Source organism: Nymphalis io, chromosome 20 (genome assembly GCF_905147045.1).
Source record: "Nymphalis io chromosome 20, ilAglIoxx1.1, whole genome shotgun sequence".
Taxonomy (NCBI): domain Eukaryota; kingdom Metazoa; phylum Arthropoda; class Insecta; order Lepidoptera; family Nymphalidae; genus Nymphalis; species Nymphalis io.
The window spans coordinates 5,972,563-6,000,088 of NC_065907.1; the positions used below are offsets into that span (position 1 = coordinate 5,972,563).

At 32.4% G+C, this 27,526-nt stretch overlaps 2 protein-coding genes across 2 annotated transcripts; one reads left to right on the top strand and one right to left on the bottom strand.

Annotated features, from left to right (window-relative positions):
• Nucleotides 1-319: 319 nt before the first annotated feature.
• LOC126776433 (deoxyuridine 5'-triphosphate nucleotidohydrolase) lies at nt 320-2,486 on the bottom strand. Its single transcript, XM_050498950.1, has 3 exons — nt 2,186-2,486; nt 956-1,092; nt 320-593 (listed from the first exon to the last, which is right to left on the bottom strand). The coding sequence occupies exons 1-3, from the start codon at nt 2,293-2,295 to the stop codon at nt 391-393; spliced, it is 450 nt and encodes a 149-aa protein (XP_050354907.1). The 5' UTR covers nt 2,296-2,486; the 3' UTR covers nt 320-390.
• Nucleotides 2,487-7,477: 4,991 nt separating this feature from the next.
• LOC126776297 (histone-lysine N-methyltransferase trithorax) lies at nt 7,478-27,212 on the top strand. Its single transcript, XM_050498693.1, has 13 exons — nt 7,478-8,266; nt 9,310-10,549; nt 10,838-11,029; nt 11,100-11,434; nt 11,509-12,069; nt 12,151-12,324; nt 13,088-13,297; nt 13,665-13,826; nt 13,922-23,503; nt 23,579-23,802; nt 23,908-24,035; nt 24,164-24,354; nt 24,554-27,212. The coding sequence occupies exons 1-13, from the start codon at nt 8,114-8,116 to the stop codon at nt 24,725-24,727; spliced, it is 13,326 nt and encodes a 4,441-aa protein (XP_050354650.1). The 5' UTR covers nt 7,478-8,113; the 3' UTR covers nt 24,728-27,212.
• Nucleotides 27,213-27,526: the final 314 nt, after the last annotated feature.

The following is a 27,526-nucleotide window of genomic DNA, read 5'->3' on the forward strand; positions in this document are numbered from 1 at the left end:
AGTATCGCTATAACTGAAGATATATGCAAGTACCGTAACGAAGTAACGATACTGTCAAAAAAAATATTAACATTAAGTGAAATTGTTTTAAAATTACAAAATAATATAGAATTTCTTGAAAAGAGAGTAGAGAAAGCTGAAACTGATTTTGGAATACAAACGGATAATAAACTGAAAAAATTTTTGAAACCATTTCTGAAGAGAGTTGATACACAACCTACCAGCACGTCAATTACAACTCAGGATAAAATTATTCTTCCAAGTGTATTAGATAAATTTGAGGAGAGTAATAATTAGTCATATAATATAGTACAAAAAAGATATTTTTATAATCATTTATTCATAAAATAAACTTAATTACATATCTTTTAAACTATTTAATGTTTTATTTTACTGTGTTCCTGTAGAGCCAAAACCACCATCTCCCCTATGTGTTTCAGTTAAGTTGTCTACTTCAAGTAATTCAGGGTGAAAAATCACTTCACATATGAGTTGAGCTATTCTATCACCTTTTTTAACAACAAAGTCTTGATCAGAGTGATTGAATAACACTACACCAACATTTCCTCTGTAGTCTTCATCAATAACACCAGCTGCAACAAAAAGTTTAATATTATCTATAAGACTTTTATCGACATATTAAATTCAAATTGAACATTGCTCATACTTTATGTTCATACTTGTAGTGTCATAGTTAGGTTAATTTGTATCCTATTCAATAATATTATAATTCTATAATTAAGCTAATGGATAAACCATTATAATTATACACTTTTTTTTTATTGTAGTTTTAAGCACTTTAAAGTCAATTTTACTTACAACATCATTTTTACATATAAATGATAAAAAATGTGAGGATTGCCTTGCTTATCAAGGTATAAAATCAGACCTGGAATTGAATATGATATTGATATTCAATTATGCATTATAATAATTTTTTTGTTAATAAACTCACCTCCAACATCAATAAAGTTTTTGACAGCTAAGCCAGACCTTGGTGCAACTCTTCCATAACAACCAGAAGGCAATTCAATTTGTAAATCTGTTTTTACCAATTCTTTGCCTTTAGCGGGAACTTTATAATCATAGGCACTGTAAATGTGAAAAATTAAAAGATTAGGCATGAAGAATCCGATTGATATTAAATTTTAAATCATTATTACTAAAGTTTTAGTACAGGCATGGTATGATATTTTCATGTTACATATTTTTGTGATATTATATAAAAGTTTACCATTCTAGGTTTTTTTTTATATTTATCAGGAAGGCAAATGACTACTCCACCTGATGGTAAGTGGTAGTAGAGTACAAATGTGACAATGGCCAGTACAGTTGAGAATAATGTTCTGCACTATTCCTTGCCTTGCCGGGCCGGCAAGATGCCTTTTCATGCCTCGTTTGAAGAACAGAAAAGAAACATTGCTTACAACAATAGGTATAAAAGATACAATTCACTAACTAAGTAACCTAAGTGAATTGTATCTGTTACACAATATTAATCTTCATCAAAATAAATAACACAGCACAGATCAGGCAGATTTAGATACTCCAGTGATATTAGATATTACTGATCTGGATGATGAACCAATGACCTAAAGCTGACAAGATCCGACTGGATGTGGAAGACAAGAACTGAGCTTTAGCACAACTTGGGTAACTTGCTTACTCTTTTTTTTATTATTTCAACTTTATGTGCTCTATGCAAAGGTGAGAGAGATACTTTTATAACATGTACCTTTGTATGAATTAATATTTCATATGCTAATAATAAACTCTGTATTATACATATATGTATGCAGTTGTGTCAACTTTGGTGTCAAAGAAGTGTATTAATTCATTCCCGCATAAAGAAATATGTAGTTATTTGTAGACAACAGTCCACATTTGTCAGGCCATATATTTAAAAGTTTTGAAATATATATATTTTTTAATTGTACGATTCTTTTGTATTGAAATTACGATCTAGATTTATCTATATTGGATTTTAGTGTCTAATGTATTGAAACTCAAAAATCATACATTGGAGGCAGTTAAGGATACATATTAAACGAAATTAATACATTATTCGCTATTACTTAGTAATACGCTAGTAATAATAGTAATAGCTTTTGTTAATTTTATTATATCATCAACTTAATGCATGATGCATTTAAGGGTATTACATATAATTGATTTATACAGTTACCTTTTTAAATCAAATCCTGCTGCACGATCTGAACCTTTTACTGGCGGGAAAGCATTGTCAGTAAGGCGAGTGAATTTTAAAAGCGTTCTCAAATCTTTGTTTCCAGGCATGGTCGTTTTAGTTAGATGTACAAATATGCTTTGCTAATGTGTGCTGAAGAAATTTAGATATTAACAAAATATTTTAATGATGATATATTCGATGGGAATATATTAAGAAACAAATTGTAATATATAATAAACGAAATACAAAATGAAATGAAAAATTGTAGTTTCGTTCTCAGATGCAAATACTAAATAAGTAAATAGACAAAAATGATACATTGAAAGAAAACGCGCCAAAAATTAACGTCTAATTTATGTCTATGGTAAGGCAAGAAAAAATACCAACAAAAAAGGTAATATAATATGTTGATTAATAAAACAAGCAATATTCAACCTGGATTCTTATCAATATTTACATTATAAAAAAAGCATTTTTATTTTCTAGCCTATTCATATAAGCGTTTTTTAAGTTAGCTGTCATTGTCGTTGTAATAAAATAAATGGAACGCTACAAAAATTTATGTTATTGCAAAAAACCATTGTAAAATTAATAATTAAAATTTGTATTTATTTTATAATCCCTAAGTGGGACTTAGATTTTTTCGCACTAGTGACACAGGCAAAGGTTAAAAAACTAATCTGCGAAACTGGAATTTTTGAAAAGATTCGAAAGAATTAAGGGTTAAGTTAGAAAATGTTAAGAAAACGGAAAAAAAAAGATTTGATAAACCCGAAAAATGGGAAAAAAATATTTCTAAAAAAAAAGTTACAAGACGTAATTGTACCATTATGTGAAATAAATTACTGTCACTGTAAATATAAAATGTGATTGTAAGAATACAGTTATAGGAATTACCTTGTTATGTAAAATTCCTTAGTCCATAAAAAACGGAAAGAAATCCCTAAGACCTCTTGATTTAGGATAAGTCGTAAACTTTATTTTTTCAATTATGGGTGTTATATTACCTTACTTAACAAAAATCCTAATTCTTGTTAGTTTGCTAAAATAAATATATAATAGTAATATTAGAAATGCAAAAAAGGTTATTATTATTTGTTTAATACGCTTTAACGGTTAAACCACTGAACCAGTTTTGATGAAATTTAATATGACGCAAGCGTTTATATGTGATTAAACAAGGTAGTACAAATAACTTAAGATTAGTCGAAGAGGCAAGACTAATAAATTAAATAATTTTATATTAACTTATATCGGTTGTACATAATATATAATCTCATAGTTTTAAGCGTTATAGGTTCTTTTTATTTTATTAATTGACATACTAATTTTTAACGTAGTCTTGATATTATGAATGTGTATAATTTAAAAAAAAAGTTTGACTGATTTAAATATACCAGAAATTCCAGAAAACATACTTCGACAATTAAAAAGTTAAACAAACTGTCTATTAATTATTATTTGAATAAAATGAAAGTAGTAGCATCGTAATAATAGTAGCTTGTGAGTGGTGGCCTGAAGTATTTATACTAACATGGATGTATAAAATTAATGGGATAAATATATTAAAAAATCATCAGGATTAACCAAATATGTGATCCGTTGTTAACGTACGTTCTTGATCTTGTTACACTGTGCACGTAGTGACTTACGCGAATTTTGAAAAGTCTAATAACGTATCTAAAAAAGAATAGAGTAATCTGTATTTGAAACGAACAACATTTAAAATTAATAAATAGCTTATTCTGAAATAATAATAATATATAAATTATTATATTCTCAATCTTCTCTATCTTTCAACTCAACTCACTCAACTCAACTACGACTCAAGAACAGAATTAGGACGTTGGATCCTTGGTATATTTATGAATAAGTACAGAAAGAAATCTTAATCATCCATAAAAAAGTAGAAATAAAGTACCTATATGTTAAGAAAAAAAATATGCGGAAAATTATTACTGTTTGCTTTTTATGTGTACTATTCTTTCCTCATTATTCAATAATGTTTTTATATTTTAAAATAAATTCTGTATAAATATTAACAAATTAAAATCTGTAATGCTATAGCATATATAAGCTATTTTGATTTATTATTGTTCTGAAACGGTAAACTGCCATCTTGCAATAATTATTTTTGAAGCGTCAATAGCGTAATCGTTTACGGACCGCCTAATGATATAAAAGTTGCAAGTTTGATCCTGACCCCTTAGGTCAACCCCACTCCTAACACAAGCTTTACTTAATACGAGGGATAAAACGCTTATTGCTATGCTGTTATTCTTTTTTAAATAAGGAGATATATATATATATATATATATAATATATATCGTACCATTTGTATTATACGTGGCAATTGGCTCGAAATTAAAACAATAAAAAACTTAACAATTCAACCACTAAAAACTTTAAAAAATATACATGCGAATAAAATTATGCATTGACAAAAAGTCTTTTGTACCAGTGAAATAAGCTGATAATAATTTTTTCTTCAATTTTTATTGAATCCGCTTCTATCAAGGAGTTAGGGTTTAATTTAGACAGTCGCTATCATCAATTAATTTATGTTAATTTATTCGATAATACTTTGATGAATACGACATATATTATCGTCTAACCAGTTATCAAGTTGCCCTTGCCAATTTATAGAGGTCAAAATGACACATATAGTTACTAAAAATAAAATGTTAATAATATTGTACAACAAAATATAACAAACAAAACAAAATCACCATAGTAATTTGCTCAAATAAGTAACAAAAAAATGTAATGTCATACCAAAACAAGGCGATCGAGAATTAATTTTAGTCTTTAACTTTAAGTAAGTAACCCACAAAGTTGCTTTTCCATACAATCTCAAAAATACGTTTTATCCAACTTATAGTATCCGTTTTTATTTAAAATAAATGAATTAATTTTGTTATATTAAGTGTTTAATTGTATAAAATTAAGCGTTATACTCGCGACTCTACTTCACGATAAGTACATTAAATCAAAAGGAAATGTTTGTAAATTTCTTAATTAAAAACATTCATATCATATATATGCGGAAAATAGATTATTTTTAAAACATTATGTAATCAAAAAAAAAAAAGTCATTATAATAATACAAATTTATCAAATAATTAAGATTGTATTGTTAAACATATTTTAAGCACAAATTATAATAAAGTTACAAATTATAGTCAAATACTCAGTTTGCGTATTTTGAATGATTTATTTGTTTTTGTTGTGTATAAATGAAAAAATAATATCAATGTGCTCCATGAAAATATTTTAATATAAAAAGATAGACAAATTAGAACATAGATTTGGAAGAACACATGGAACCTTCAAACATAACTTTGTTTTATCTTTTGTAAAGTATCTAGGTTTACTTACTTTATTCTTTTAAATAATAAGATTGTATTATTATTAATATACACGTACGTAAATATATTTTACTTTAAATGTTGTTAATTTACAATACCTACTTTTGATTTATAAGTTGCATTAAAAAAATAATTGAAAATTTGGCCTCAATAACAATTAATCAACAACAAAATACGTTGAAGAATCTACCTGAAAGGAGTAACTATTCAAATATTATGTTAGGCATATCTCTAATTTAATATAACATGCATAATAAAATTTTATCAATAAGTTGTAACATAGTTTAGGTATGAATCATTATTTTTTTTACCTACTCTAATAAGCATAACCCAAATAACACAAAAAATTACTACCTGCTGTGTGGGTCTGTCATACATTTGGACATAATTCGAATAGCAAGCGGCTGATCTACAGCGATTATCCTGCTTCCTTAAATCGGTCTCAGTGAAAAATGTCCACAGGCGGCGGGAGTCGCGTCGATCAATATTTTGTTAAGTACGCGGAAGTAAACTTTATAATTCTATACCGCTTAAATTTAAACTGTCGAGTTCACGTCTTTCTAGAGATAAAGTTGATTCTTAGAGTTTTTAAATCTAATTTGTATTAAAACCATCATATAGTATAAAGATTTTTTAAAATCACTGTGATTCATCAGGGTGAGCCCCCAGAAGGGGAGTTTGTCCATTTTTATATTTACACCGAGTCCCTTGCGGCATGCGCGCCGCCTCACCGCCAGTCTCGCTACTACAGTTTCACGCACCAACACCAGTGCAACGAAAGTGATGTAAATATTACTCCTACCACAATATTTACACTTTAAATCTTGTTTACTAAATAAAGATAACATTGTTCTATAAAGTACAAGTGAAAAAAAGTAAAAAGTTATTAACTTTAAGTGAAAATTAGTAAGGAAAGTGAGTGTGGACGATTTCACTTCGATCGAAATCAAATCTCACGAGGACATACTGCCGTTTCTCTATGTATTTCAGGAAGTGTTTCAGTATAGAACTTTTTGTTCCCATAACTCACACTAGAGGTCAGTATTAAATAAAACATAGTACTTTTACAAGTTAATTTCTTCTTTAGAAGGATATTTATATTTCGTATATGCTTTAGTATAAGTATAGTTATAGGTAGCGTTTAAGGACCGATGCTCTTCCCTTTTTGCATCCCTTCTCCGCCCTTTACGCATGATCGACCGGTAGAGTTTAGGGGTACATTATAAGTAGGGTGCGGGTAGCTGCTATAGGTACAATATGCTTACAAGTATGGATTTTTATCCATTATGTTTATAATTGTACTGAAACATAATATAAACAAGTCAAAAATAATATAAAATGCAGCCATTGAAAAACAAAAATAAACAAATAAGGATTATTCTTTTAAACGAAATTTAACGTAGAAATGTTTTAAATCAATTATCTACCAAACAACAATAAAATTCACCAACTGTTAATTTAAAAATGCTACATATTCCTATAATAATAATATCCGAAACGATAAGTAAATATATATATATGTATATTCGTTTTTAACACACTATTTAATGTTATGGTACTTATGGTATTAATAATATAAATATATTTACTAATTAGAAAAATATATCGCTTCATCATAAAATATATTCAGTATGTATTCTTGATTAGTCGACCTTGAAGATTGAAAGTAATACATAGTTAATCAAATTATTTGATTTCGTAAAATTAGTGCACTATGTTTTAATCCAAAATAAATGGTGAAATGTAAACACTACAACATAATTTTAAATTTAAGAAATGTAATTATTGTGCTTTACATTTAATGGTCAATCAAAGCGATCGTAAATAGTTACCGTAGAGCAATCGCGCAGATAGATGAAAACATTACATTTTTATTGATAAAAAACTGCGAAGAGTGAGTGAAGTGACGCGTCTATGCAGATAGTTACCATATAGAGCAAGACGTAGCGAACGACATCGGACATGTTTGTTTTCATACCGGTCCGAATTAACGTCGCGATTGGTTCAAAATCCATAACTGGCCTCCGAGAGCCAGGTGTCGTTCACACCGCGGCCTCGCGCGCCTCGTCTCGTTAATCACTCGTGTTCGCTATTGTTATAGCGCGTCGCACAGCCATCTTTGTCAAATTACAAGCGATTCATTTCAATAATTTGGTTGTGTTAACAAATGGAAGAAAACATAGATTTTGTTACCGATGTGTCGTGTGATAGAAACGAGTACATTTCTACATTCTCTTTTGTTTTATCGTTGACGCTACGTTGAATGGAAGCGTTACGACGGCTTATAGTGTTAACGATCAGTGTACCATTAAAATGATGGATGATGTCGTCTTTTGCAAAAACTGTGTAAAGTGTCTGTCTTGTTAAATTATGTGAAGGGCGCTATTTGTGTTTATGTTTGATTGTACATGTGATGAGAACTGCGTCGTAATTTGTCGTACACATTGCATAAATGAGTGGAATGGCGTTGCGGAGCGCGCGGGCCGGAGCATGCGCGCCAGTTTCCTCGCGACCGCTGGGAACGCACTAAGTGTCCTTCGTTTATGTGCATATCAAAATGGGAAGGTCTAGGTTCCCCGGTAAACCGCTAAAATTCCAGAATAGAAAGCGTATAAGTGTCCTTTCGGGCGCCGTCTATCATGAAACTGCACCAGAAAATCATTCAGCCAGTCGAGGCTCGGCTGCCAACGATTTTGCTGGAGAGAAAGAGGTAAAGCTTATTCCGTGACATTTTTGTTAGTCGAAGAAAGTTACATAAAATGAAAAATGTTTTAGGGATATGTTATGTTTACGTAATAAGTACAAGCATAAATGAAGCGCCAAGCGTATTGTGGTGCCAATACAAGAACGTATTTTGACATTTTGGTTTCTCTACATTGTATGATGTCAACAAAGACATTCAAGTTAGATTCCACAAAATAAAAATAAAATTGCTTATAACTAAGTATTCTTTAATTAATTTAACATTATTAAAGCTTGTATTCTTATTATAACCTAACTTTTAGGATGGTAGAGCTGATACATAGGTAGAGATTGATTATGTATAATATTGTAATTGAATAAATTTAATGTAGCAAAGTGTTCTTATGTAGATTTATTATATATTTTGTTATCTTCACTTAATTATTGTTAAATTATATATATTTTTGTAAACAAATGACAAATAAAGTTTTCAATGTAAAATTTGATTTTATACATTTGGCATTGTCAGATCTTAGGCTGACTGTTTATTATAAATTAGTTCTGAATTTCGTAATAAATTAAAATATTGAAATGACATGTTATTCTCATGTCAATGTCATATCATAATTTGTCTTGTCATAATATACAACATGTATGTGAATACCTACGATGTTCTTGTATACTCTTTCAAAGTAAAATTCTACTGAAATAGTTGTCAATTTCTGTGTTGTGTGTTGATAGTCATTTATATTTGTTTTAATTTTGTCTACACCAATTTATTATTTATAACTAAGTAAGTATACACATCACACCATACACATACTATCCCTTTGTATTCTTGCCATACTTGTTACCGTATATGGATAACACAGTTCATGACATTGTTTACAATTTAAACTAAATACATACTTTTCAACCAATTCATATTGTTTAACTGTTGCCATTTATCTTTTTGTATAAATAAGCAGTCTCCTTAGCTTATTTAAAAAATCTACTAAATCACATTGTGAAAAAAGAATGGTTTTATCATATACTTTAAGTTCTTTTATCATATATTTTTTAATGTTTCAGGAAGAAGAGAAGAAAGAAAATAATGGTGAGAATAAGGCAAACTCAGCTAATGAGAATGTAACTAATAATATTGTTAAAAGTAATCAAGATCACCAAGATAATACTGATTTGGCTAAATCACCCGTTCGTACAAGATCACAAAATAAAATGGAGTTACCTAAAACTGAAAAGATTAAACCAGTGAAGAAAACAGTGACATTTGGAACAGTCGAGAGTTGCGAGGACCTATTTTTGCCACTTAAAAAGGTTCCAATAAAACATCATGCACCACTTGTATCTATTATCAAAAAGAAATCATCTCTCAAACAGACCGAGTATTCCACATTTAATAGTATTTTAAAGCCAGCTAAGTTGACAGATTTAAGTTCAAAATCATCATTGGAACATCAAGAAGGGTATCTAAGAAGAAATTTGAATCCTCTATCTAAACCAATAAATAAATTTTCACAGTTTAGTGACAGTCGCAGTACTTCACCTCCTCCAAGGAGTATATCACCAATTGAGAGGGATAATGTCAATTCCACCAAATTTGTTTTACCTGTAAGGAGTAGTCATTCATCAAGAGTAATTAAGCCTAATAAAAGATTTATTGAAGGCGATGAACATACATTGGTTGCAAGTAGTTTATCAACAGGAAAAGTCTTAAAGAAGCCAAAATTAAAGAGGCTTGTATTTAACAACCTACATGATGACGAAGATACTCCTGAAGAAGAAGAAACAGAAAAATCTATTGAAAATGAGAAAACTAGAGACAAGCCGATACTAACATCAAGTCTGTTTAAAGACAAAACAAGAAACTCATTTTCTAATCTCAGTAACACTAGCTCAAGGAAAGCAGTGCGAGACTTTTTCTCATGTGAAAGAGAAACAAAAGAGGTAGAATACTCACAAGATGAGAATTCTAATGTTGAAAGTTTGGAGAAGTTAAAATCCCCTGAACCAAATAAAGAGGATAGATCAGGGCATGCAATGAGAAAACTCATGGATATTTCTGATGCCAGTAGTTCTACAAGCAGTACTGGTTCAGAGTCTGAGGAGAGTTGGGACAGTGATAGCCTAGAAGGTAGTGGAGAAGAAGGAGAAAAACAGCCTCCTACTAGTCCAGAAAAGGACAAAACATCGGCTTCTCAGTTATTGAGTGGAAAAGTCATCATTAGAGAAGCAAGGTTACAGTTAACTACCCCAGCACCATCTACAACTGGACTTGATGGTCCATTCTCAGCTCTTTCAACTGTATCATGTAAGTTTTTCTTATGTTTATCTGAAAAGTTTATATATATAATTTCAAAAAGTTTTTGTGGAAAAATTAAATATGATGAAACCATTTTCATTTGTAACATACAATTTATTTGTTTTTAGATATATTCTATTTATTATATACATGCAATGTTACCTTAATGAATATCTGTACAAAAATATCTAAGGCTATTTCATTGAACACTAGCTGTTTGCTACACACATCTGTATTAGAGAATTTGCAAGTATTATATTCTTATATAGTTGTTAAAAATAAAAACCTTTCTTTTAGCTAATAATCCACCTGCAACTGTTACATGCGGTGTTTGTGGGGCAGTTAGATTCTACAGATTTGTACGCCAGGCACGAAAGTTTGGCATATACTCGTGTGAGTCTTGCAGAAAATTTATTTCCAAGCTACTAAAGAAAGATAAAATGGTTTTACGAACACAACCTGTGGTTACACATTGCGTGAGGGGTGAAGGTAAGCAACTATTAACAATTTAACTATTATTAAATATATGTTTTTGTTTATTAATAAATATATTTTTTAGGTAATTGTCATGTTCCCCCAGTTGTTCGATCACAACAGTGGAAGTTACTTAAATGTACTAACAAGTCACGTTGTCCGGCTTGTTGGCTAAAATTATGTTTAAAGGCTTTCCAAGTGCCCCCACATATAAGAGCCACTTTAACAGCCATGCTGCCTCCCTACATGAGGAGCGGGTCAAAACCTTCAGGACCATTGTCACAAGCTCATCCTCTGAGAATAGGCTCCAGTAATACAGCTACTCCCCAAGCACCATTTAGTGCATTGGTAACTGAAAATGATAATAATATCTTTGCCATAAAATCAACCAAAAAAATTGATGATGTTGATAAGATTGAGGTAAGCCATTATGTTCTTCAAAATAATTTGGTTTATTAGGTGGATTTATTTTAATGTATTACTAAATTTTACAGAAGGAATCTAAACCGCAAAAAGAAATTCAAGAAAATGATGAGTCTAATGAAGAATTCAGTGCTAATAGAAAGCGTCGTATAACTAGAGTAAAAGTCAGAAAGAAAGATAAAGGTGAATCAAAGCAGAGTGAAGATCCTAAGAGGCAAAAAATGGAACTTAAAGGCCCTAGAGTTAAACATGTGTGCAGAAGTGCATCCATAGTACTGGGACAACCAATTGCAACATTTCCCACTCAGGAGGAAAAAGAAAAGCAAGACAAACCTCTACAATCTGATGATGACAGCAATTCAATGCTTATTGAGGAGAAGGAAAGAGTTACTCCAGTTATTTCGAGCTGTGATTCTGAATTAGACATTGAGAACAAACCTATGCAAATAGTCCCAGAAGCTGTAATTGTAAAAGAAAGTGACCCAGACAGCTTAACAGAATCTAAGAAGAGAAAGATAGATTCAATAGTTATGACAAAAACACTGGGTAGAAATGACTCCAGCGAAGATGAAACTGTAATGGATCTCATTCCAAGGAAAACAGCATTGAAACCTCTTACAAATATTACCAATGTAACTTATGAAATTAATATTTATTTTTATTATGTTTTAATATTTGATATATCTGAGAATAATTTTACTTTGGTCTTACAGGTACGTGGGCGTGTTCAAAAATGTGGACAAAATAGACCAGAATTGATCTGTGTGGACTTTTGGGAGAGCTATGATCCGGACGAAGTCTGTAACTCTGGTTTTGGCCTCATTGGCACAATTCCATTTACTTTAGCAAAGCTTTGCTTCTTATGTGGAAGTGCGGGGAAGGAAAAGGTAATATCATTAAGATTTTAACCAATATTTTCACCAACTTTTTTTTTAAAAAATTGTTCTCAAAATGTCATATACTAAAAACAACGGCTGCTCTACTATTTATTTACAAAATATAGAAATGATATACTTTCTATCATTATATATTTACTGGTGGTAGGGCTATGTGCAAGCTCGTCTGGGTAGGTACCACCCACTCATCAGATATTCTACCGCAAAACAGCAATACTTGATATTGTTGTGTTCCGGTTTGAAGGGTGAGTGAGCCAGTGTTACAGTGTTAAAAACAGGCACAAGGGACATAAAATCTTAGTTCCCATTGGCTATAAGCGATGGTTGACATTTCTTACAATGCCAATGTCTAAGGGCGTTTGGTGACCACTTACCATCAGGTGGCCCATATGCTCGTCCACCTTCCTATTCTATAAAAAAAAAAAAATTGCAAATCAGAATATTAAAAAAAAACTTTTTTTTATTGTTTTAAAAATGGTTCCTGCAAATTGAATCCAACATTTCTTTAGTTTGCTTGTGTAATTTGAAACGACCGAAGATGATTAGTTGCAGGGCAATGGCTTTACGGTATTTAGTTAGCATAGACCATGGCTGTACTTCCTTGTGTTAGGTATTGGAACAACTTTCTAACTTGACTACTGACAGAACTCGAAACCAGAACTTCATCATTTGCAGACATAATATAAGCTTCGCACTAGAACAATAAGGGTAATAATATTTTTAAATGTGAAAAACAATGTAAATGTTGTTTCAGATGCTTGTATGCGGAAGTTGCTGTGAATGGTACCATGTATGGTGCGCGGAAGAGGCGGGTGGAGGCGGCGACTGGACGTGTGCGCGGTGTGTGTGGTGTGCAGCTTGTGCGCGACCTGCTGCCAGGCTTCGTTGCCGCACATGTGCTAGGCCCTATCATGCGGCCTGCCTGCCTGCTGCTCCCCCAGATCACCGAAGCGATTGGCCTCAGGTAAAATGGTTTACTAATAAAAAATTGCAATTATATATATTAATATAAAAATTTAATTTAGGATGTTAGTTGTAAATAGCAGTGTAAAAAGATATTTTGTTTCTTTTAAACTGAGTAAAATAAGCCAAGTCATAAAAATTAAATGTTTAAACCAAGCCCCAAATCAATTATCTATAAAGATGATGATTTATTAGTTAAATATTTATACACTATAAAATAGTTATTACAAAAAGACAGATTTTTCTAAAATTAAAATGGTAAATGGAAAAATAAAGTGATTCCATATTACTTCCTATTGATTTCCAATACTATTATTAACTACTTTTTTTAGTTTGATTTTACTAAAGTAAGATTTATAAAATTTCAGATCTGCAGTTCATGTTTAAAGTGCAAGAGCTGCGATAGCAGCCGTGTAAATAAGTTTGTAGGAAGCCTGCCTTTCTGCAGACCCTGTTTTAAACTCCGCCAAAAAGGAAATTACTGTCCTTTGTGTCAGGCTTGTTACAGAGACAATGATTTTGATAGTAAAGTATGTATTTCATTAAAAATTTAATTAATCAATTTTATTTAATACAATATATTATTTTAGTTATTATTAATAACACATTTTTTTTTCTATTACAGATGATGGAATGTGGCTGGTGTGGAAGGTGGGTCCATGCTAGTTGTGAAGGTTTATCTGGTGAGGGCTATCAACTCTTGTCTGCTTTACCACCATCTATTGAGTATATTTGTTGTAAGTGTATGCCCACTGATCCACCATGGAGAAAAATGCTTACAGAACACCTAAAAGGAAGACTATTACACCTTCTTAAATTACTTGCGAAAAATAAAAAGGCTTGTGCACTTCTAAAACTGACACCTCATAAAAATACACCAGTGCCCAACAAGCCATATCGACTTATGTCTCCACAGGCTATAAGAAAACTTCATTTTGATAGTGGTGATGAATCTATGAAGAATACATCAGAAACTAAAGTCTACAGAAATACGTCAAGAGGTCGACGAAATAACAATTTCGGACAAAATAAAAGTGACAGTTCTATCACTTCCCAAATATGGCATTGCTCATCATTATTGTCTGATGTTGAAATGGAAAAGGAGGAAATCCCTCATACTTCACATAAAGTTGTTAATCTTCAAGAACCTTTAATGCAAAATAAAGAGATATGTTTTTCCACTGGTCTCTACAGCAATAAAGCTGAGTATAATACTTCTTGTGTGGAGGTTCATGAAAATTACCCTCCTCAAAATAAGATAGAAAAAGCAACCACTATGTTACCAACAACATTACATGATGAAAAATATGAACCAATATCTGATGACGATGAGCCTTCTAAAGAATTTTCGGAAGCTCGAAGTGAGCAAGATTTGAGTCCAGCAATTATAAGACATTCAAATATACCTATAGATGAAAGCACCCTCGATGATTTAAATAGGCTGATTTCACCATCTCTATTGGATATAAAAAAAAGAGTTAACAGTGATGAATACATTTCTTTAAAAGATTTTAACCATGACATGAAAGATGTCATTGAAAGAACCGCAAGTATAGATTTAAAAACAATCTATAAAGATTTATTTTCGGAGACGTTTCCCTGGTTTGATTGTGAACATAATTCTTTACAACCTAATTTGGAAGTTGAAGGAGAACAGGAAGACTCTGAATCCTTAAAAGACATGGAAATGTGTGACACTAAGGGCATAAAAGCAACTGTCCGTGTTGGACGGCCTGTTGATCAAATAGTGCCAAAACTTGAATGTAATGGAGAAAAGGAAGAAGAAAAGCTTCTTGAATTTTATTCTATGGTTGATTCTAGAATTTGCATATTATGCAAAACGACTGGTGATGGTTTGCCCTTCATGGAGGGGCGACTATTATATTGTGGACAAAATGATTGGATTCATGCTAACTGTGCTCTGTGGTCTGCAGAAGTATTTGAAGAAATTGATGGTTCTCTTCAAAATGTACATTCTGCTATATCAAGAGGGAAAATGATAAAATGTGCTGAATGTGAAATAAAAGGAGCAAGTGTAGGATGTTGTGCTAAAAATTGTAGTGAAACTTATCATTACGCCTGTGCGAGGAAAGCAAGTTGCGCATTTATGGATGATAAAAGAGTATTTTGTCCGACTCATGGAAAAGACGTGCCAAAAAAGAGTCTACAAAAAGATGCAGATTTTGAATTAACAAGACCAGTATATGTGGAATTGGATAAAAAAAAGAAAAGATACAGTGAAATTAATAATGTACAATTTCTTATGGGATCATTGACAGTACATAGTCTAGGAAAGATAGTTCCTTCAGTCTCAGATTATGAGGATTTTTTAATGCCTGTTGATTTTTCGTGCAGTCGACTATTTTGGTCATGTAAAAAACCTTCTAAAATTGTGAGGTATACTATAAAGACGAAATTAATACTGGCTGAACCAATGCCAGGATTTGATTTTGGTGTCAATATTACTGTTGATCACAGCATGGATGTTCAAGTTGTAGATCGTGTTATGGCCGAAATTGGAGCATGGCATGAAAGCTTAGAAACAGGTACAAGTAAAAGTGTTCTTATGTTTAAAAATGATAAATCACCAATAAAGTTTGGAAATACAGTTACTTTGGAAGACTTGGCAGTAAAACAAGTAGTTGAATATTTACTCGATAATGTTTGCAAGCAAGAACAAGATGAAGAAGAACCTCAAAATACAGCTGATCTTCTACCCCCTGAAGTGAAAGATGCAATATTTGAAGATCTAAATCATGATCTGTTAGATGGTATATCTATGCAAGATATATTTCCAAAGTTGATGTCGTATGAAGATCTAGTTGCAATGGATCTTAAAAATGAATTTATTGGAGCAATAAGTCAGTCCGATGATAAGTCCGATTCACGATCTAGTGATTTTATTGATGAATTCTTTAATGCGCGCTTAGAATCGAGCAACAAGGAATTGAAAAGAAGTAAATCAGAGATGTTGTTGCAAAATCACAGCTTAAAGACATTAACCACAGGCCGAGGCCAACAAAGGTCTACTAGCTTAACATGGAATAATAAATTTGATACAACTTTATTGTCGTCAACAATCAAAAGATGTAAAATGGGAAAATCGTCAACTATTACTGGTAAACTTAGTCCAATACAGAGAGTATTTGAAAATTCTTTAGAGACCATTAAAGAAATAGACAGAAGCAACGATAAAAAACCAAAGGTAGAGACAAGTACAGGGTCAAATGATTGTCATGAAACACCACATACTTCAGGTATTAATTACTGTACAACTTCTCCTAAACAAAAAGAAGAAACCAGTTCAGGTAGTAAAAATGACAAATCTGAGGGTTATTATACGGATGTTATAGATTTTTATACGAAGATACAATGCAGTCCGATTTCACAATTAGATGGAGCTGCTGATTGGTCTGGCTCAGAGAGTAATTGTAGCTCACGACCAGGTAGTCCTCAAAATGACTTTTCACCTATTCAACAACTTGATGGAGCAGAAGATAATCATCCAGGAAACGAGAATATATTAAAAAGTCAAACAAATCAATTTTTGTATAGAGCAAGTGGTTCTGAAAGTACCTATACTGTTACTATAGCTGGTAATTCGATAAGTGGTCAGCCGGAATTAGTTATGCGACCACTTGATGATGGTTCTGCTTCAGGACAAATGGAGCAATTAGTAAGATGTGATAGATGTCAATGCACATACAGAAATAAAGAATCTTATGACAGACATATGCCTTCTTGTGATATGATGTCCACGAGTGAAAGTGAAAGTGAAAATCCAAAGTCTCCTGAAAATAGAACATTAACCACTTTGCAAAATGCTTTCCAGGGAGCATTTGCGCAACCTATGATAATACATGCAGGAGTTGTTACAGGTACTGAAAATACTGTAAAAGCTGAAGGCATTTCTGCAAGAAGAACGTCAATTAATACACGCCAAATAACAATAAATGGCACAATAGTTGAGACACCTTCTCCAGGTCCTACTAATGAAATGACAATGACGATAACTGAACAAATGAAATCAGGAACAGTAATATTTGACCAGAGTAAAACAACTAATGTGCAAGTATCTGCAAATCAACAAGTGTTATCATCGCCACAAATTGTGGTAACACCACAGATGTTGTTACCTCCCAAAACTAGTTCAGCGGGAGGGCAAAAAATAATGGCGCAACAAATAATTGCACAACCAGGTCTCCTTCCATATAATATTTGTGTTAAACCGGGAACAGGCAATACAAACTTACAGCAACTTCAAGGAAATACCGATATGACACATTTATTATCTGGATCAGGTGGAATTCAAGTTTTAACATCCAACTCTAATCAAGTATTAACCATACCAACAAATCAATCAGGAAATCTAACACCTTTAATCCAAGGTAAAAGTCAAGTTGCCAATTTTCCAAATATGGCTAGTGCAACTTCTATAACTTTACCAGTCAATTCAATCCAAGGAATGCCAAACGCTTCCATTATTCAAAATATACAACCAATGATACGGCCACAACTTCAAGGTAACCCAACTATTGTTGTACCTGCTATGACTGCCCAAAGACTTACTTCGCCTAGTTCTCAAAAGCAGCAAATTATACTACCAAATACTCCTCAAAAGTCACCTAAGAAACAACCAACCCAGGTGCAACCGAAACCTATATTTCAAGCTACAAACCGAGGCAGGGGAAGGCCAATGCCCAAACCAACTACGATTAAAAGGCAAACTAAGTTAGAAAAAACTTTCACAACAATTAATCAAAGTCCTCTTGGTCACGGAAATACCGTTATACAATTGCAAACGAATAACCAAACTGGACAGCCTTCAATTATTGTACAACCTGTAGCTAATCAAAATATTATGTCGGCATATGTTGAAGCATTATCACAACAACAGAATCAAAATATGCAGTACATTGCAACTATTGCACCACAAGGAGATTTTAAAACGGGTCCAACACAATTTATTTCACAAAGTGGTCTTGTACCTCAAACATTCCAAATACAACAGACAGAATCTGGTGGGTTAGTTGCAGTGCCTAGTGGGGGAATTCCAGTCCTACTACCGCAAGGAAATGTTGGCATTCTACCACAAACAATACAACAAGGTGCTACATTATTGCCTCAGGGAACAATTCAAACTCAAGGTATTTTATCACAAGGTCCAAATGGTCCAACTATTCTACCACAAGCAATTCATACACAGAATGGCACTACAATAATACCACAAGGAACCATTCAAGGACTGACATCGGGTAATTTAACATCACAAACTGCAACTCTTATACCAAATAGTACCTTGCAAACGGCGGGTGCAACAGTAGTACCACAAAGTGGAATCGGTAACGGACAAACAACGATTATCCCGAACGCATTATCATCGCAAGGCAACACTTTAATATCTTCAGGTCCTGGTACAACGATTCTTCCCCAAGGAACCATTTTACCTCAATTTTGCAATGATCAAGTACTGTTAGGATCGACACCGACTTTAGAAATGGTCACCGATCCATCAGGTTGCATGTATTTAACAACAACTCAACCAGTGTACTATGGCTTAGAAACGATTGTTCAAAATACGGTTATGTCATCACAACAATTTGTATCGACAGCAATGCAAGGTGTTCTTGCGCAAAATAGTAGTTTTTCTGCAACAACAACTCAAGTGTTCCAAGCGAGCAAAATTGAACCAATTGTAGAGGTTCCTACAGGATACGTTGTAGTTAACAACGTAGGCGATACCGTGGTTTCTCAATCATCTAACCAAGGGCCTAACGTTGTTACAGCACATTCGGTACAGTCATCATCCCCTGCTTTAAAAAATGTAAAAACCTCTGTACCTAATTTAACATTGCAGCCATTACCAGATAAACAATCTAATAACAGCCGCCAGACTGCTAAAGTGATTCAAATGAGTTCTTCCCCGCTCAGTATCGGATCCCAGGCTATTATAAACGGAAAACCAAATATGAACCCAATAACATCACAAATACATAGTATGACTTTATCAAATACATCCCAAAATCTTCAAAGAATTAATGTATCTAAACCAAACAATGTTTCCATGTCACCAAATGTGACACTTGTAGCATCAACAGGACAACCTTTAATGGCTATTTCCCAGTCTGTTCCCAACACGGTTAATTCATTTTCAATGCAATCTCTACCTTTATCGCAGCCGATTGTTTCAAGTTCAATAGCACCAACAAATAAAAATAATTTAATGAAGGTTGAAAATTCACATGTAATAGAAATAAGCGGAAATTTACATGAAAGTTCGAACTGTAGTAGTTTACCTACTATAAGTGTGACACAAAGTATTAAGTCACCAACACCTTGGAGGCAACCTGAAAACAAGCTAGAACTTCACAATATTGCCATGAAGGCAAACTCTACACAAAGCCATACGATGAACATTCAAAATAACATCGTCGGTGCGAGACAGATGTCGCATAATGAAATTGGAAAAGAAAATCAACATTGCTTACTTTCAATGAATAACGCTGGAAATTCAATGTCGAATACTATCCATTCCAATCAATTTGAATCAAACATGAATGCCAGCCACCACTTAGCCCATTCCTCTTCTAATAATATGATACAAATAACTGCCGGGAATATTTATACACCATCATCTATGAATAGCAATTTTGATGCTGACACGACTCTAAAATTGAGTAAGATTAATGCTCTTTCAAAGGCAGAAGGAGGACATTTAAATTTTTCACAAGAATTAATGTCATCACATTCACAGCAGCATGCTCAAAATGATAAAACTTTCCAAAACATGGGATCGAGTGATAATAAACAAAACAATGACATGCAGAGTCAAATCAATATACACAAGTTAAGCAGTTGTCAAGTGGCAGGAAATATGAGCAACTCCCCATCAATTAGCATTATACCACCAAATATGATACGACCACAGATGCAAAATAATCAAAATTCAATAACAATGCCTAATAATAATCAAATGTGTTCGATTTCTAACAGTTCTTCTCATGGTCAAGTTCAATTTATGAATTCTGTAAATACTTCTATGCAAAATGTTAATATGTCATGCCAAGAAATTGTGAACAATAGAATAAACATGTCAGTATCAAATGAAAATAATCAACAACACGAGATAGCTAATGCCGCGTTAAATACATCAAATTTAACACATGGCAATATGCAGATGATGTCACACGAAAATAATCAATTATCGTCAAATCAAATACACATTATGAATGGGCAGATTCAACACAGTCGACACATTGAAAATAGCAATCAAATGCAACAATTAAATCAAGGAACATCTAATAGACAATTTCATGATAATCATATTAGTGGACAACAAAATCATAACCAAAATATGCTGTCTAATCGAAGTACTCCCGATAATAGTAGTATGATAAATCAGAACATAAACATGCATAATATGGCGAATAATCATCCTTCAAATCGCAATGATCTTGGAGACTTAAATCATATGCACTTAAATCAGTCCTTATCTAATATGAGTAATATGCAGAATAACAGAATGATTATAGATAATATGCAGTCACATGCTATGAATGGCTCTAATCATCAAATTCATGCGAATAATAGATCTATGGAGTCTCTGCATAACCAGCAAATGCACTCTATGCAGCAAATGAATCATCACGTCACTAGCAATAACAATCGATCACAAATGGACAACAATATGCATATGAACCAACAAATGTCAATGCAACAAAATAGACAAATGGATAATATTGTTCATCATCACCAACATCAAATGTCTAATATAATGCAATTGCAAAATAATCGTCCGCATATCGATAATAATCTATTAGGAATGCATCAACATGTGTCAAATCAAATGCACAACAGGCAACAGATGGATAATGGTATGCATATGCACCATATGGCCAGTAACAACGTTAACATGGCGCTCGGAAATCAATTAGACAATTCTTCCGCTATGTCAAATATACATAGCAATAGACATGATAGTAACACTGTAGGAATGCAGAACTTAAATACAATGAACCAAATGCAAAATAACAGAAACTCAATGGACCATAACAATCTTATGCAACATCAAATGAACAACATCAATTCAATGAACAACATGAATATGCACAATAATCTAAATAACACTATGCAAATATCTAGCTCTAACCATCAATCTATAAATAATTCTTTAATGCATATGCCCAATATTCCTGATATTAAAAATGAAATCCAAAATTCGTGTAGTGGCAGTTGTTCAAATACGAGCAATCAGTTCACTAATAATCAGTCGTTTGATATGTGTGCAAATTTAAACTCAAATAACAATATGAACATGGGAAATACTTCAAATATGATGCATGGTATGAACATGAATAACACCAATATTACAAATAATATGATGATGAACAATGTGAATAATAACTCTATCTACGGAGCAAATAATCAAAACAATATGTCAGGCCATGATATGTTAATGAGTTGCAATAATTCTGTTGAACATAATGTGGCAAACCTCATGCCTGGCAATTCTTCTCACATGATGATTAATAATTCACAAGCTCATACAAGTAATAATCAAAATCAGATAATGGGTGGTCAAGTACCTACTAATTCACAAATAAATATAAATAGTAGTTGTAGCTTAAATTCTAATAACACTACACAAACGTCTATGGCAAGTCTGGAAACCCAGATGAATAGGAATAATATGGCAGTAAACGATCAAACTAAATTTGGGCAGGATTCGGTCAGAGGAAAAAATATAATGGGTCCACCGCCAAATCCCAATATCCCGATAACAAACTTACCTAGCAGTGATTGTGCTAAAGCTAATTTAGTGAGCAATGAACCGAAACCTAACCACACAATATCAGTGAGTAACCAAATAGGATTTATGCAAATGAATCCTCCAAATACCAATAGAGTTATCAACCTTCCAGAACGAAACAGAATAAACAATTCAAATCATGAAAATAATATGAGTCCTCATATTTCTCAACAACATAATATTCGCGTTGTTACAAATAATAGTAACAATAACGTTGCTGGTATCAATGATCCTTTGACGTATCAACAAAAGAGTGAAAGCAGCACAATGATAAATGTTCCTTTCCAAGCAATACCAAATAGTGCGCCTATGAATATAAATGTTAATTCTAGTAATAACACTGTCAACATTACAGTGCAAAACAATCTTGTTGATCCCAAGATTGCTTCAAAAGCTGCTGCGGATTTAAATTTTCCTTTGCAAACGAATTCTAATTTATTACAAAATCAAAATGGTAATAATAATATGATTTGCATACCTGTACAAAATAACACGATAAATCTACCAACTCAGAATAGTTCTAGCATAACTCTACCAAAAGCGCCACCGACTCAACAATCAGGAATACCGACAAATGTTGTAAATCCTATGTCGATGCGACCAATGAACAGAGTTTTACCGTTACATAGAGATGGACAAAGTAAATCCACGAAAACATCAGGTTCCAAAAGTCCAGCAGTACCAAAGCAAAGAGTTGTTAGCAATGATATGCCAGATTTAAACATAAAGGATGAAAATGTTGATAGTGATCTAGAAAAAGCAATTGAAGAATCAAAGAGAATGATGGAAATGGAAAAATCTAAGAGAGAAAAAGAAGAAAGGGACGCGACGCGTGCTTTACATTTATCCAATGAAATGCAACAACCAAACACTAGCTCCGCTTCGACATCAGTTCCAGTGCCACGAATTACTGCCTCTGTAGAGACTATTCCCAAAATGACATCACTGCCCAGCTTAGATGTTGAACCTGAACCTCCAAAGATTTTGATTGAAAAAGATACTAACAAGGCAGCCATAACACCAAAATTAGCTGCCTCAAAAATTTTAAAACGTCCTTTATTGGAAAAAAAATCTGACACAGACGTTATTGTAACAAAGAAACAAAGCAAAGTTTTTAAAGGACAAGAAAACAAGTTATCACAACCTAAGCATACTTCTGAGCCACCGAAAGATGACGGCCCTAAGCTTATATATGAAGTGACATCCGAAGATGGATTTAATTATTCTTCTTCATCCTTAACCGACCTTTGGGCCAAAGTCATAGATGCTGTTCAAAGTGCCAGAAAACAATCGGGACTACCATTGATTCAATACAACTTACCGTCTTCTCCATCAGGAGCTCATTTACTCGGGTTGAATAACAATGCTTTGAGATACTTAATTGAACAATTACCCGGTGTAAGTATTCCTCTTAAATTAATTATTAGTTAAATTTTCTTCACATTACTCTTCTAAGAATATTTATCCTTACAGGCAAACCGTTGTACAAAATATAAGATACGTCAAGGCCGTCTACTTAACAGTTGGGATAATGATTTAGATTTAAGTGAAGGATTCAAGGAGAGTCCCTGGGGAAGTGCAAGAACGGGGCCCATTGCAAGAAAGCAGAACCATGATATGTTTAGTTGGATGGCTTCCCCATTTAGAGAAGAACCTCCGCCTTTCGGTGGACAAGAAGGGGAAAGCACTATCTCAAGGTAAAAAACGTTGTCTATCTATATATATATATATATATTTTCCATTTTAATGTGCAATACGTTAGAAATTGTAAAAAAACATGTTTATAGATTAATTTATTTCAGACGCCTGGCGACTTTACCACCGGCCATGAGATTTAGGCAGTTAAAAGAAACTTCAAAAGTATCTGTCGGCGTATACAGATCACATATTCACGGACGTGGCCTGTTTTGTAAAAGAGACATCGAAGAAGGTATAATTGAACACACACTTATGATATGGCTGTGAAAGAGTATAGAACTATACTTGACCACAACGTTTGTCAGCCAGATTTCTTATTATATTTATAATCTTATGGCTGTTTTTTAAATATTATTTTAGGCGATATGGTAATCGAGTATGCTGGCGAAGTGATTCGAGCGGTACTAGCAGACCAGCGAGAAAAGAAATACGAGGCAATGAGCGGGCGACGCGGTGTTGGTGGTTGTTATATGTTCCGCATTGACGACAACCTAGTCGTCGACGCCACTCTTAAAGGAAATGCTGCAAGATTCATCAACCATTCATGTGATGTAAGCTTTTAATTTTATAATTTAGTTTGTTTTGTTGTGCTCTGACACAACACAGCCCTTTACAAACAAAGTTTATTGCAATAAGTATAATAAATTAGCGGGCATTTGCAAAAATGTATAAACGTGCTTTTATATTGAAAATAGAAATTACATAGAAATATATAGATGTTAGGTAATAAATGAAAGTTTTTTGTTTTAGCCCAACTGTTATTCCCGTGTCGTTGATATTCATGGCCACAAACACATATTAATATTTGCTCTTCGTCGGATCACCGTCGGCGAGGAATTGACCTATGACTATAAGTTTCCCTTTGAAGAAGTCAAGATACCATGCACTTGTGGAGCAAAAAAATGCCGTAAATATTTGAACTGAAAAACGCGTACGCGTGAATGATTTGGTTGAGTCAATTATGCTGGTCGTAGAGGCCAAGTGTGGTGTATGAAACGAATGCACACTATTTTGACGTGTAAGCTACCTTGATTTTTAATGTAAAAAGGTAACTAAGCGAAAACGCAGCTCTATGTTTCGACTTAATTACTGCATAGCATAATTATTACGTAAGTACATTACTGAATTAGAAATAATTTTAGAGAAAGTAGTTTACGTTGATAAGTGGACGAAAGGATGTTTTATAGCAACATTTGTAACAGACTTAACTGTGAATCTTTTAATGGAATGTAAAGGTGCAGAATGAAATACTGGGTCGAGCACAATTTTATATGTACATGTATTAGACAATATGTCCAAATCACATATCGTATATTCCCACCTCTTGAAATTTATAGTGCCACCAGAGCAATGGACACAAAAGTTTTCATCTTGAATCTTGTTATGATCTCGTTTTGAATCTACCCAGTGTTTAAAATTGTTGGATAGTGTATTTCATTGATTTTACATGCATTAAATATTTCTTATTTTGTGATAAGTTTTATACATTATGTAAATATTTTTAAGTTGTACTGTTTTATTAATTATCTGTGTCGGTTAAAACATTTGTAATGGCTTGAGTGGATACCTAATAAGTCTACACTTTGATGTGATATGTGTTAAACCCAAACCGGGGTAAATGTATGGTTAGTGGTAGTATATTTGTTCCTCATTTGTTCTTATTTTCTTGACTTGTGATCAGTTGTCTCGACTAACATAGCATATTTGTACATATTTAATGGAAAATTAGATTTTACGACATTAGTACATTCGAATGAAGGGTAGCAAAGTTATGAGTACAATGTTACTTTTTTTTTAGTTATTTTAATAAGTACTGTATAGAAAATTGTTGTAAATAAGAGAAATTATCTGTCATAATAATATAATTAAGCGACAAATCGTTTTATTATAGTCATAGTCTTAGGATGTACTTTATAGAATATTACATAATGTGTAAATAATAAGTTATTTGGTGTGAGGGTTGGCTCGGAGAGGTTGTTGTCTAAGGTCAGACGAATGCAACAACACACGCGATTGCTGTAAAACTCCTAGCCACGGGTTTAACGTGAAAATGCACATTTTTAGCTTTAATATTTTTTTCAGCACAGCTTGAGTTAAAAATTATATTTTTTTTAAAGATCAATTTATATTTAAATATTTTTTGTGTGTGTTTTTACTTAAAAAGGAACTAGAATAAAAAGCATCACATTATCATCACATGAAAATTTAGTCCCAGTGGTTATTCCAAATTTTACAAATTTAGTAATAGACCTAGATGCAGGAACAATACAGCAATAGTTTTAGAACTGAAGTTACTGCATCTATCAAGCAGTATTAACGTATTCTATAGATTAAAGCCAATATATTCAAAATGCAATAGTTTTAGTAATACAGAATTTGTACAGCATTATACATGCACCGATAATTTTATTTATATTTTACTGTAGATTATAAACAATGCAATAATTTCTAAATACCACAGCGCCCTTTATACTCGCTAGGCTATTGTTTCGTCATTTTGGCGAACATTTAATTCGAGGTGCGCACATTCAAGTTTAACGTTCATAAATCTGTACTTGTAATTTTTATACGGCTCCTTTTCATGCTATCAAATTTCCGACTGATCTATAGCTTTATCACAAACCGTTGTATGATATAGAAAGCCATTTTTTAGGTTTCAAAAAAAAAAATCTTTATACATTGTTTACCTTGTTATTTTTGATGCACTCTCATTTTAAACTCAAAAATCTTGTGGACTAGTCTTTAGGAATTAAATTTTTATATAGCCATACCATCAAGTATATTTTCCTTAGATAATTATAATACATATTTCAAACATTTTGAACAATAAACAGTAGAAGTTGTACATCGAGTAACGATAATAAATATCAAAGTACAGGTAATTTTATTAAATTTACTATTAACATCTATTTTAATATAAGTTTTTATCGAAATAATATTCATTGAATTTTGTTTTTCATTTCTGTTCCTTCTGTATTTGTAAAGTTTTATCTCTTGACCTGGACAATTATTATTTTGGATTGATTTATTTTTGTAATACATTTCAGATAATTTCCGAGTTGTATTTAATGTGATCATGCTTTAAAATTTAAGCGCATGTGCATTTTATTAGTCCTGTATACAAATATAAATTAAAAAGACCAAAATCACTAAGTGATAAATGAATCAATTTTGTTAAGTATATTAAGTGAAAATGTCTGCTCTTGATATTATTTTATGTTAAAAATAATGCTTTTATTTTTAATGTACACATGCCATTTTGCCTAATGTTATTATAAATTATATTATATTGCTTTAAAAGCACCAATTTTACAATGCATAGTTCTATGTCCTGTCTATACATTTTATTACTTTATTTATTTCTATCATTATTTTGTATTGTGGTAAATTTTACCAAAAATAAAAATACTAAAATGTGCTTTACTTCGTTGTTTTATTCGTCAAATACTTAAAAATGCTCAAATCAATGAATAAAACTAAAAAATATAAATGAAAAACATACAAAAAGTAATATAACTACTTCAAAAATTTAGTGATATGTTTGTATGTCACTAAGAGGTGAAAACCTTCTCTTAAAAAATCGGTTGAAAAAGTTATAATTGTATCGATTATATTGTGCTGAGAATAGAAAATAGGGTGTAAGCGAGGTTGCGGTGAGGTGCGGAGGGAACGGAAGAGCGGTATGATGAATGTGAAATGCTTTTTGTTGTTAAAAAAAAACTC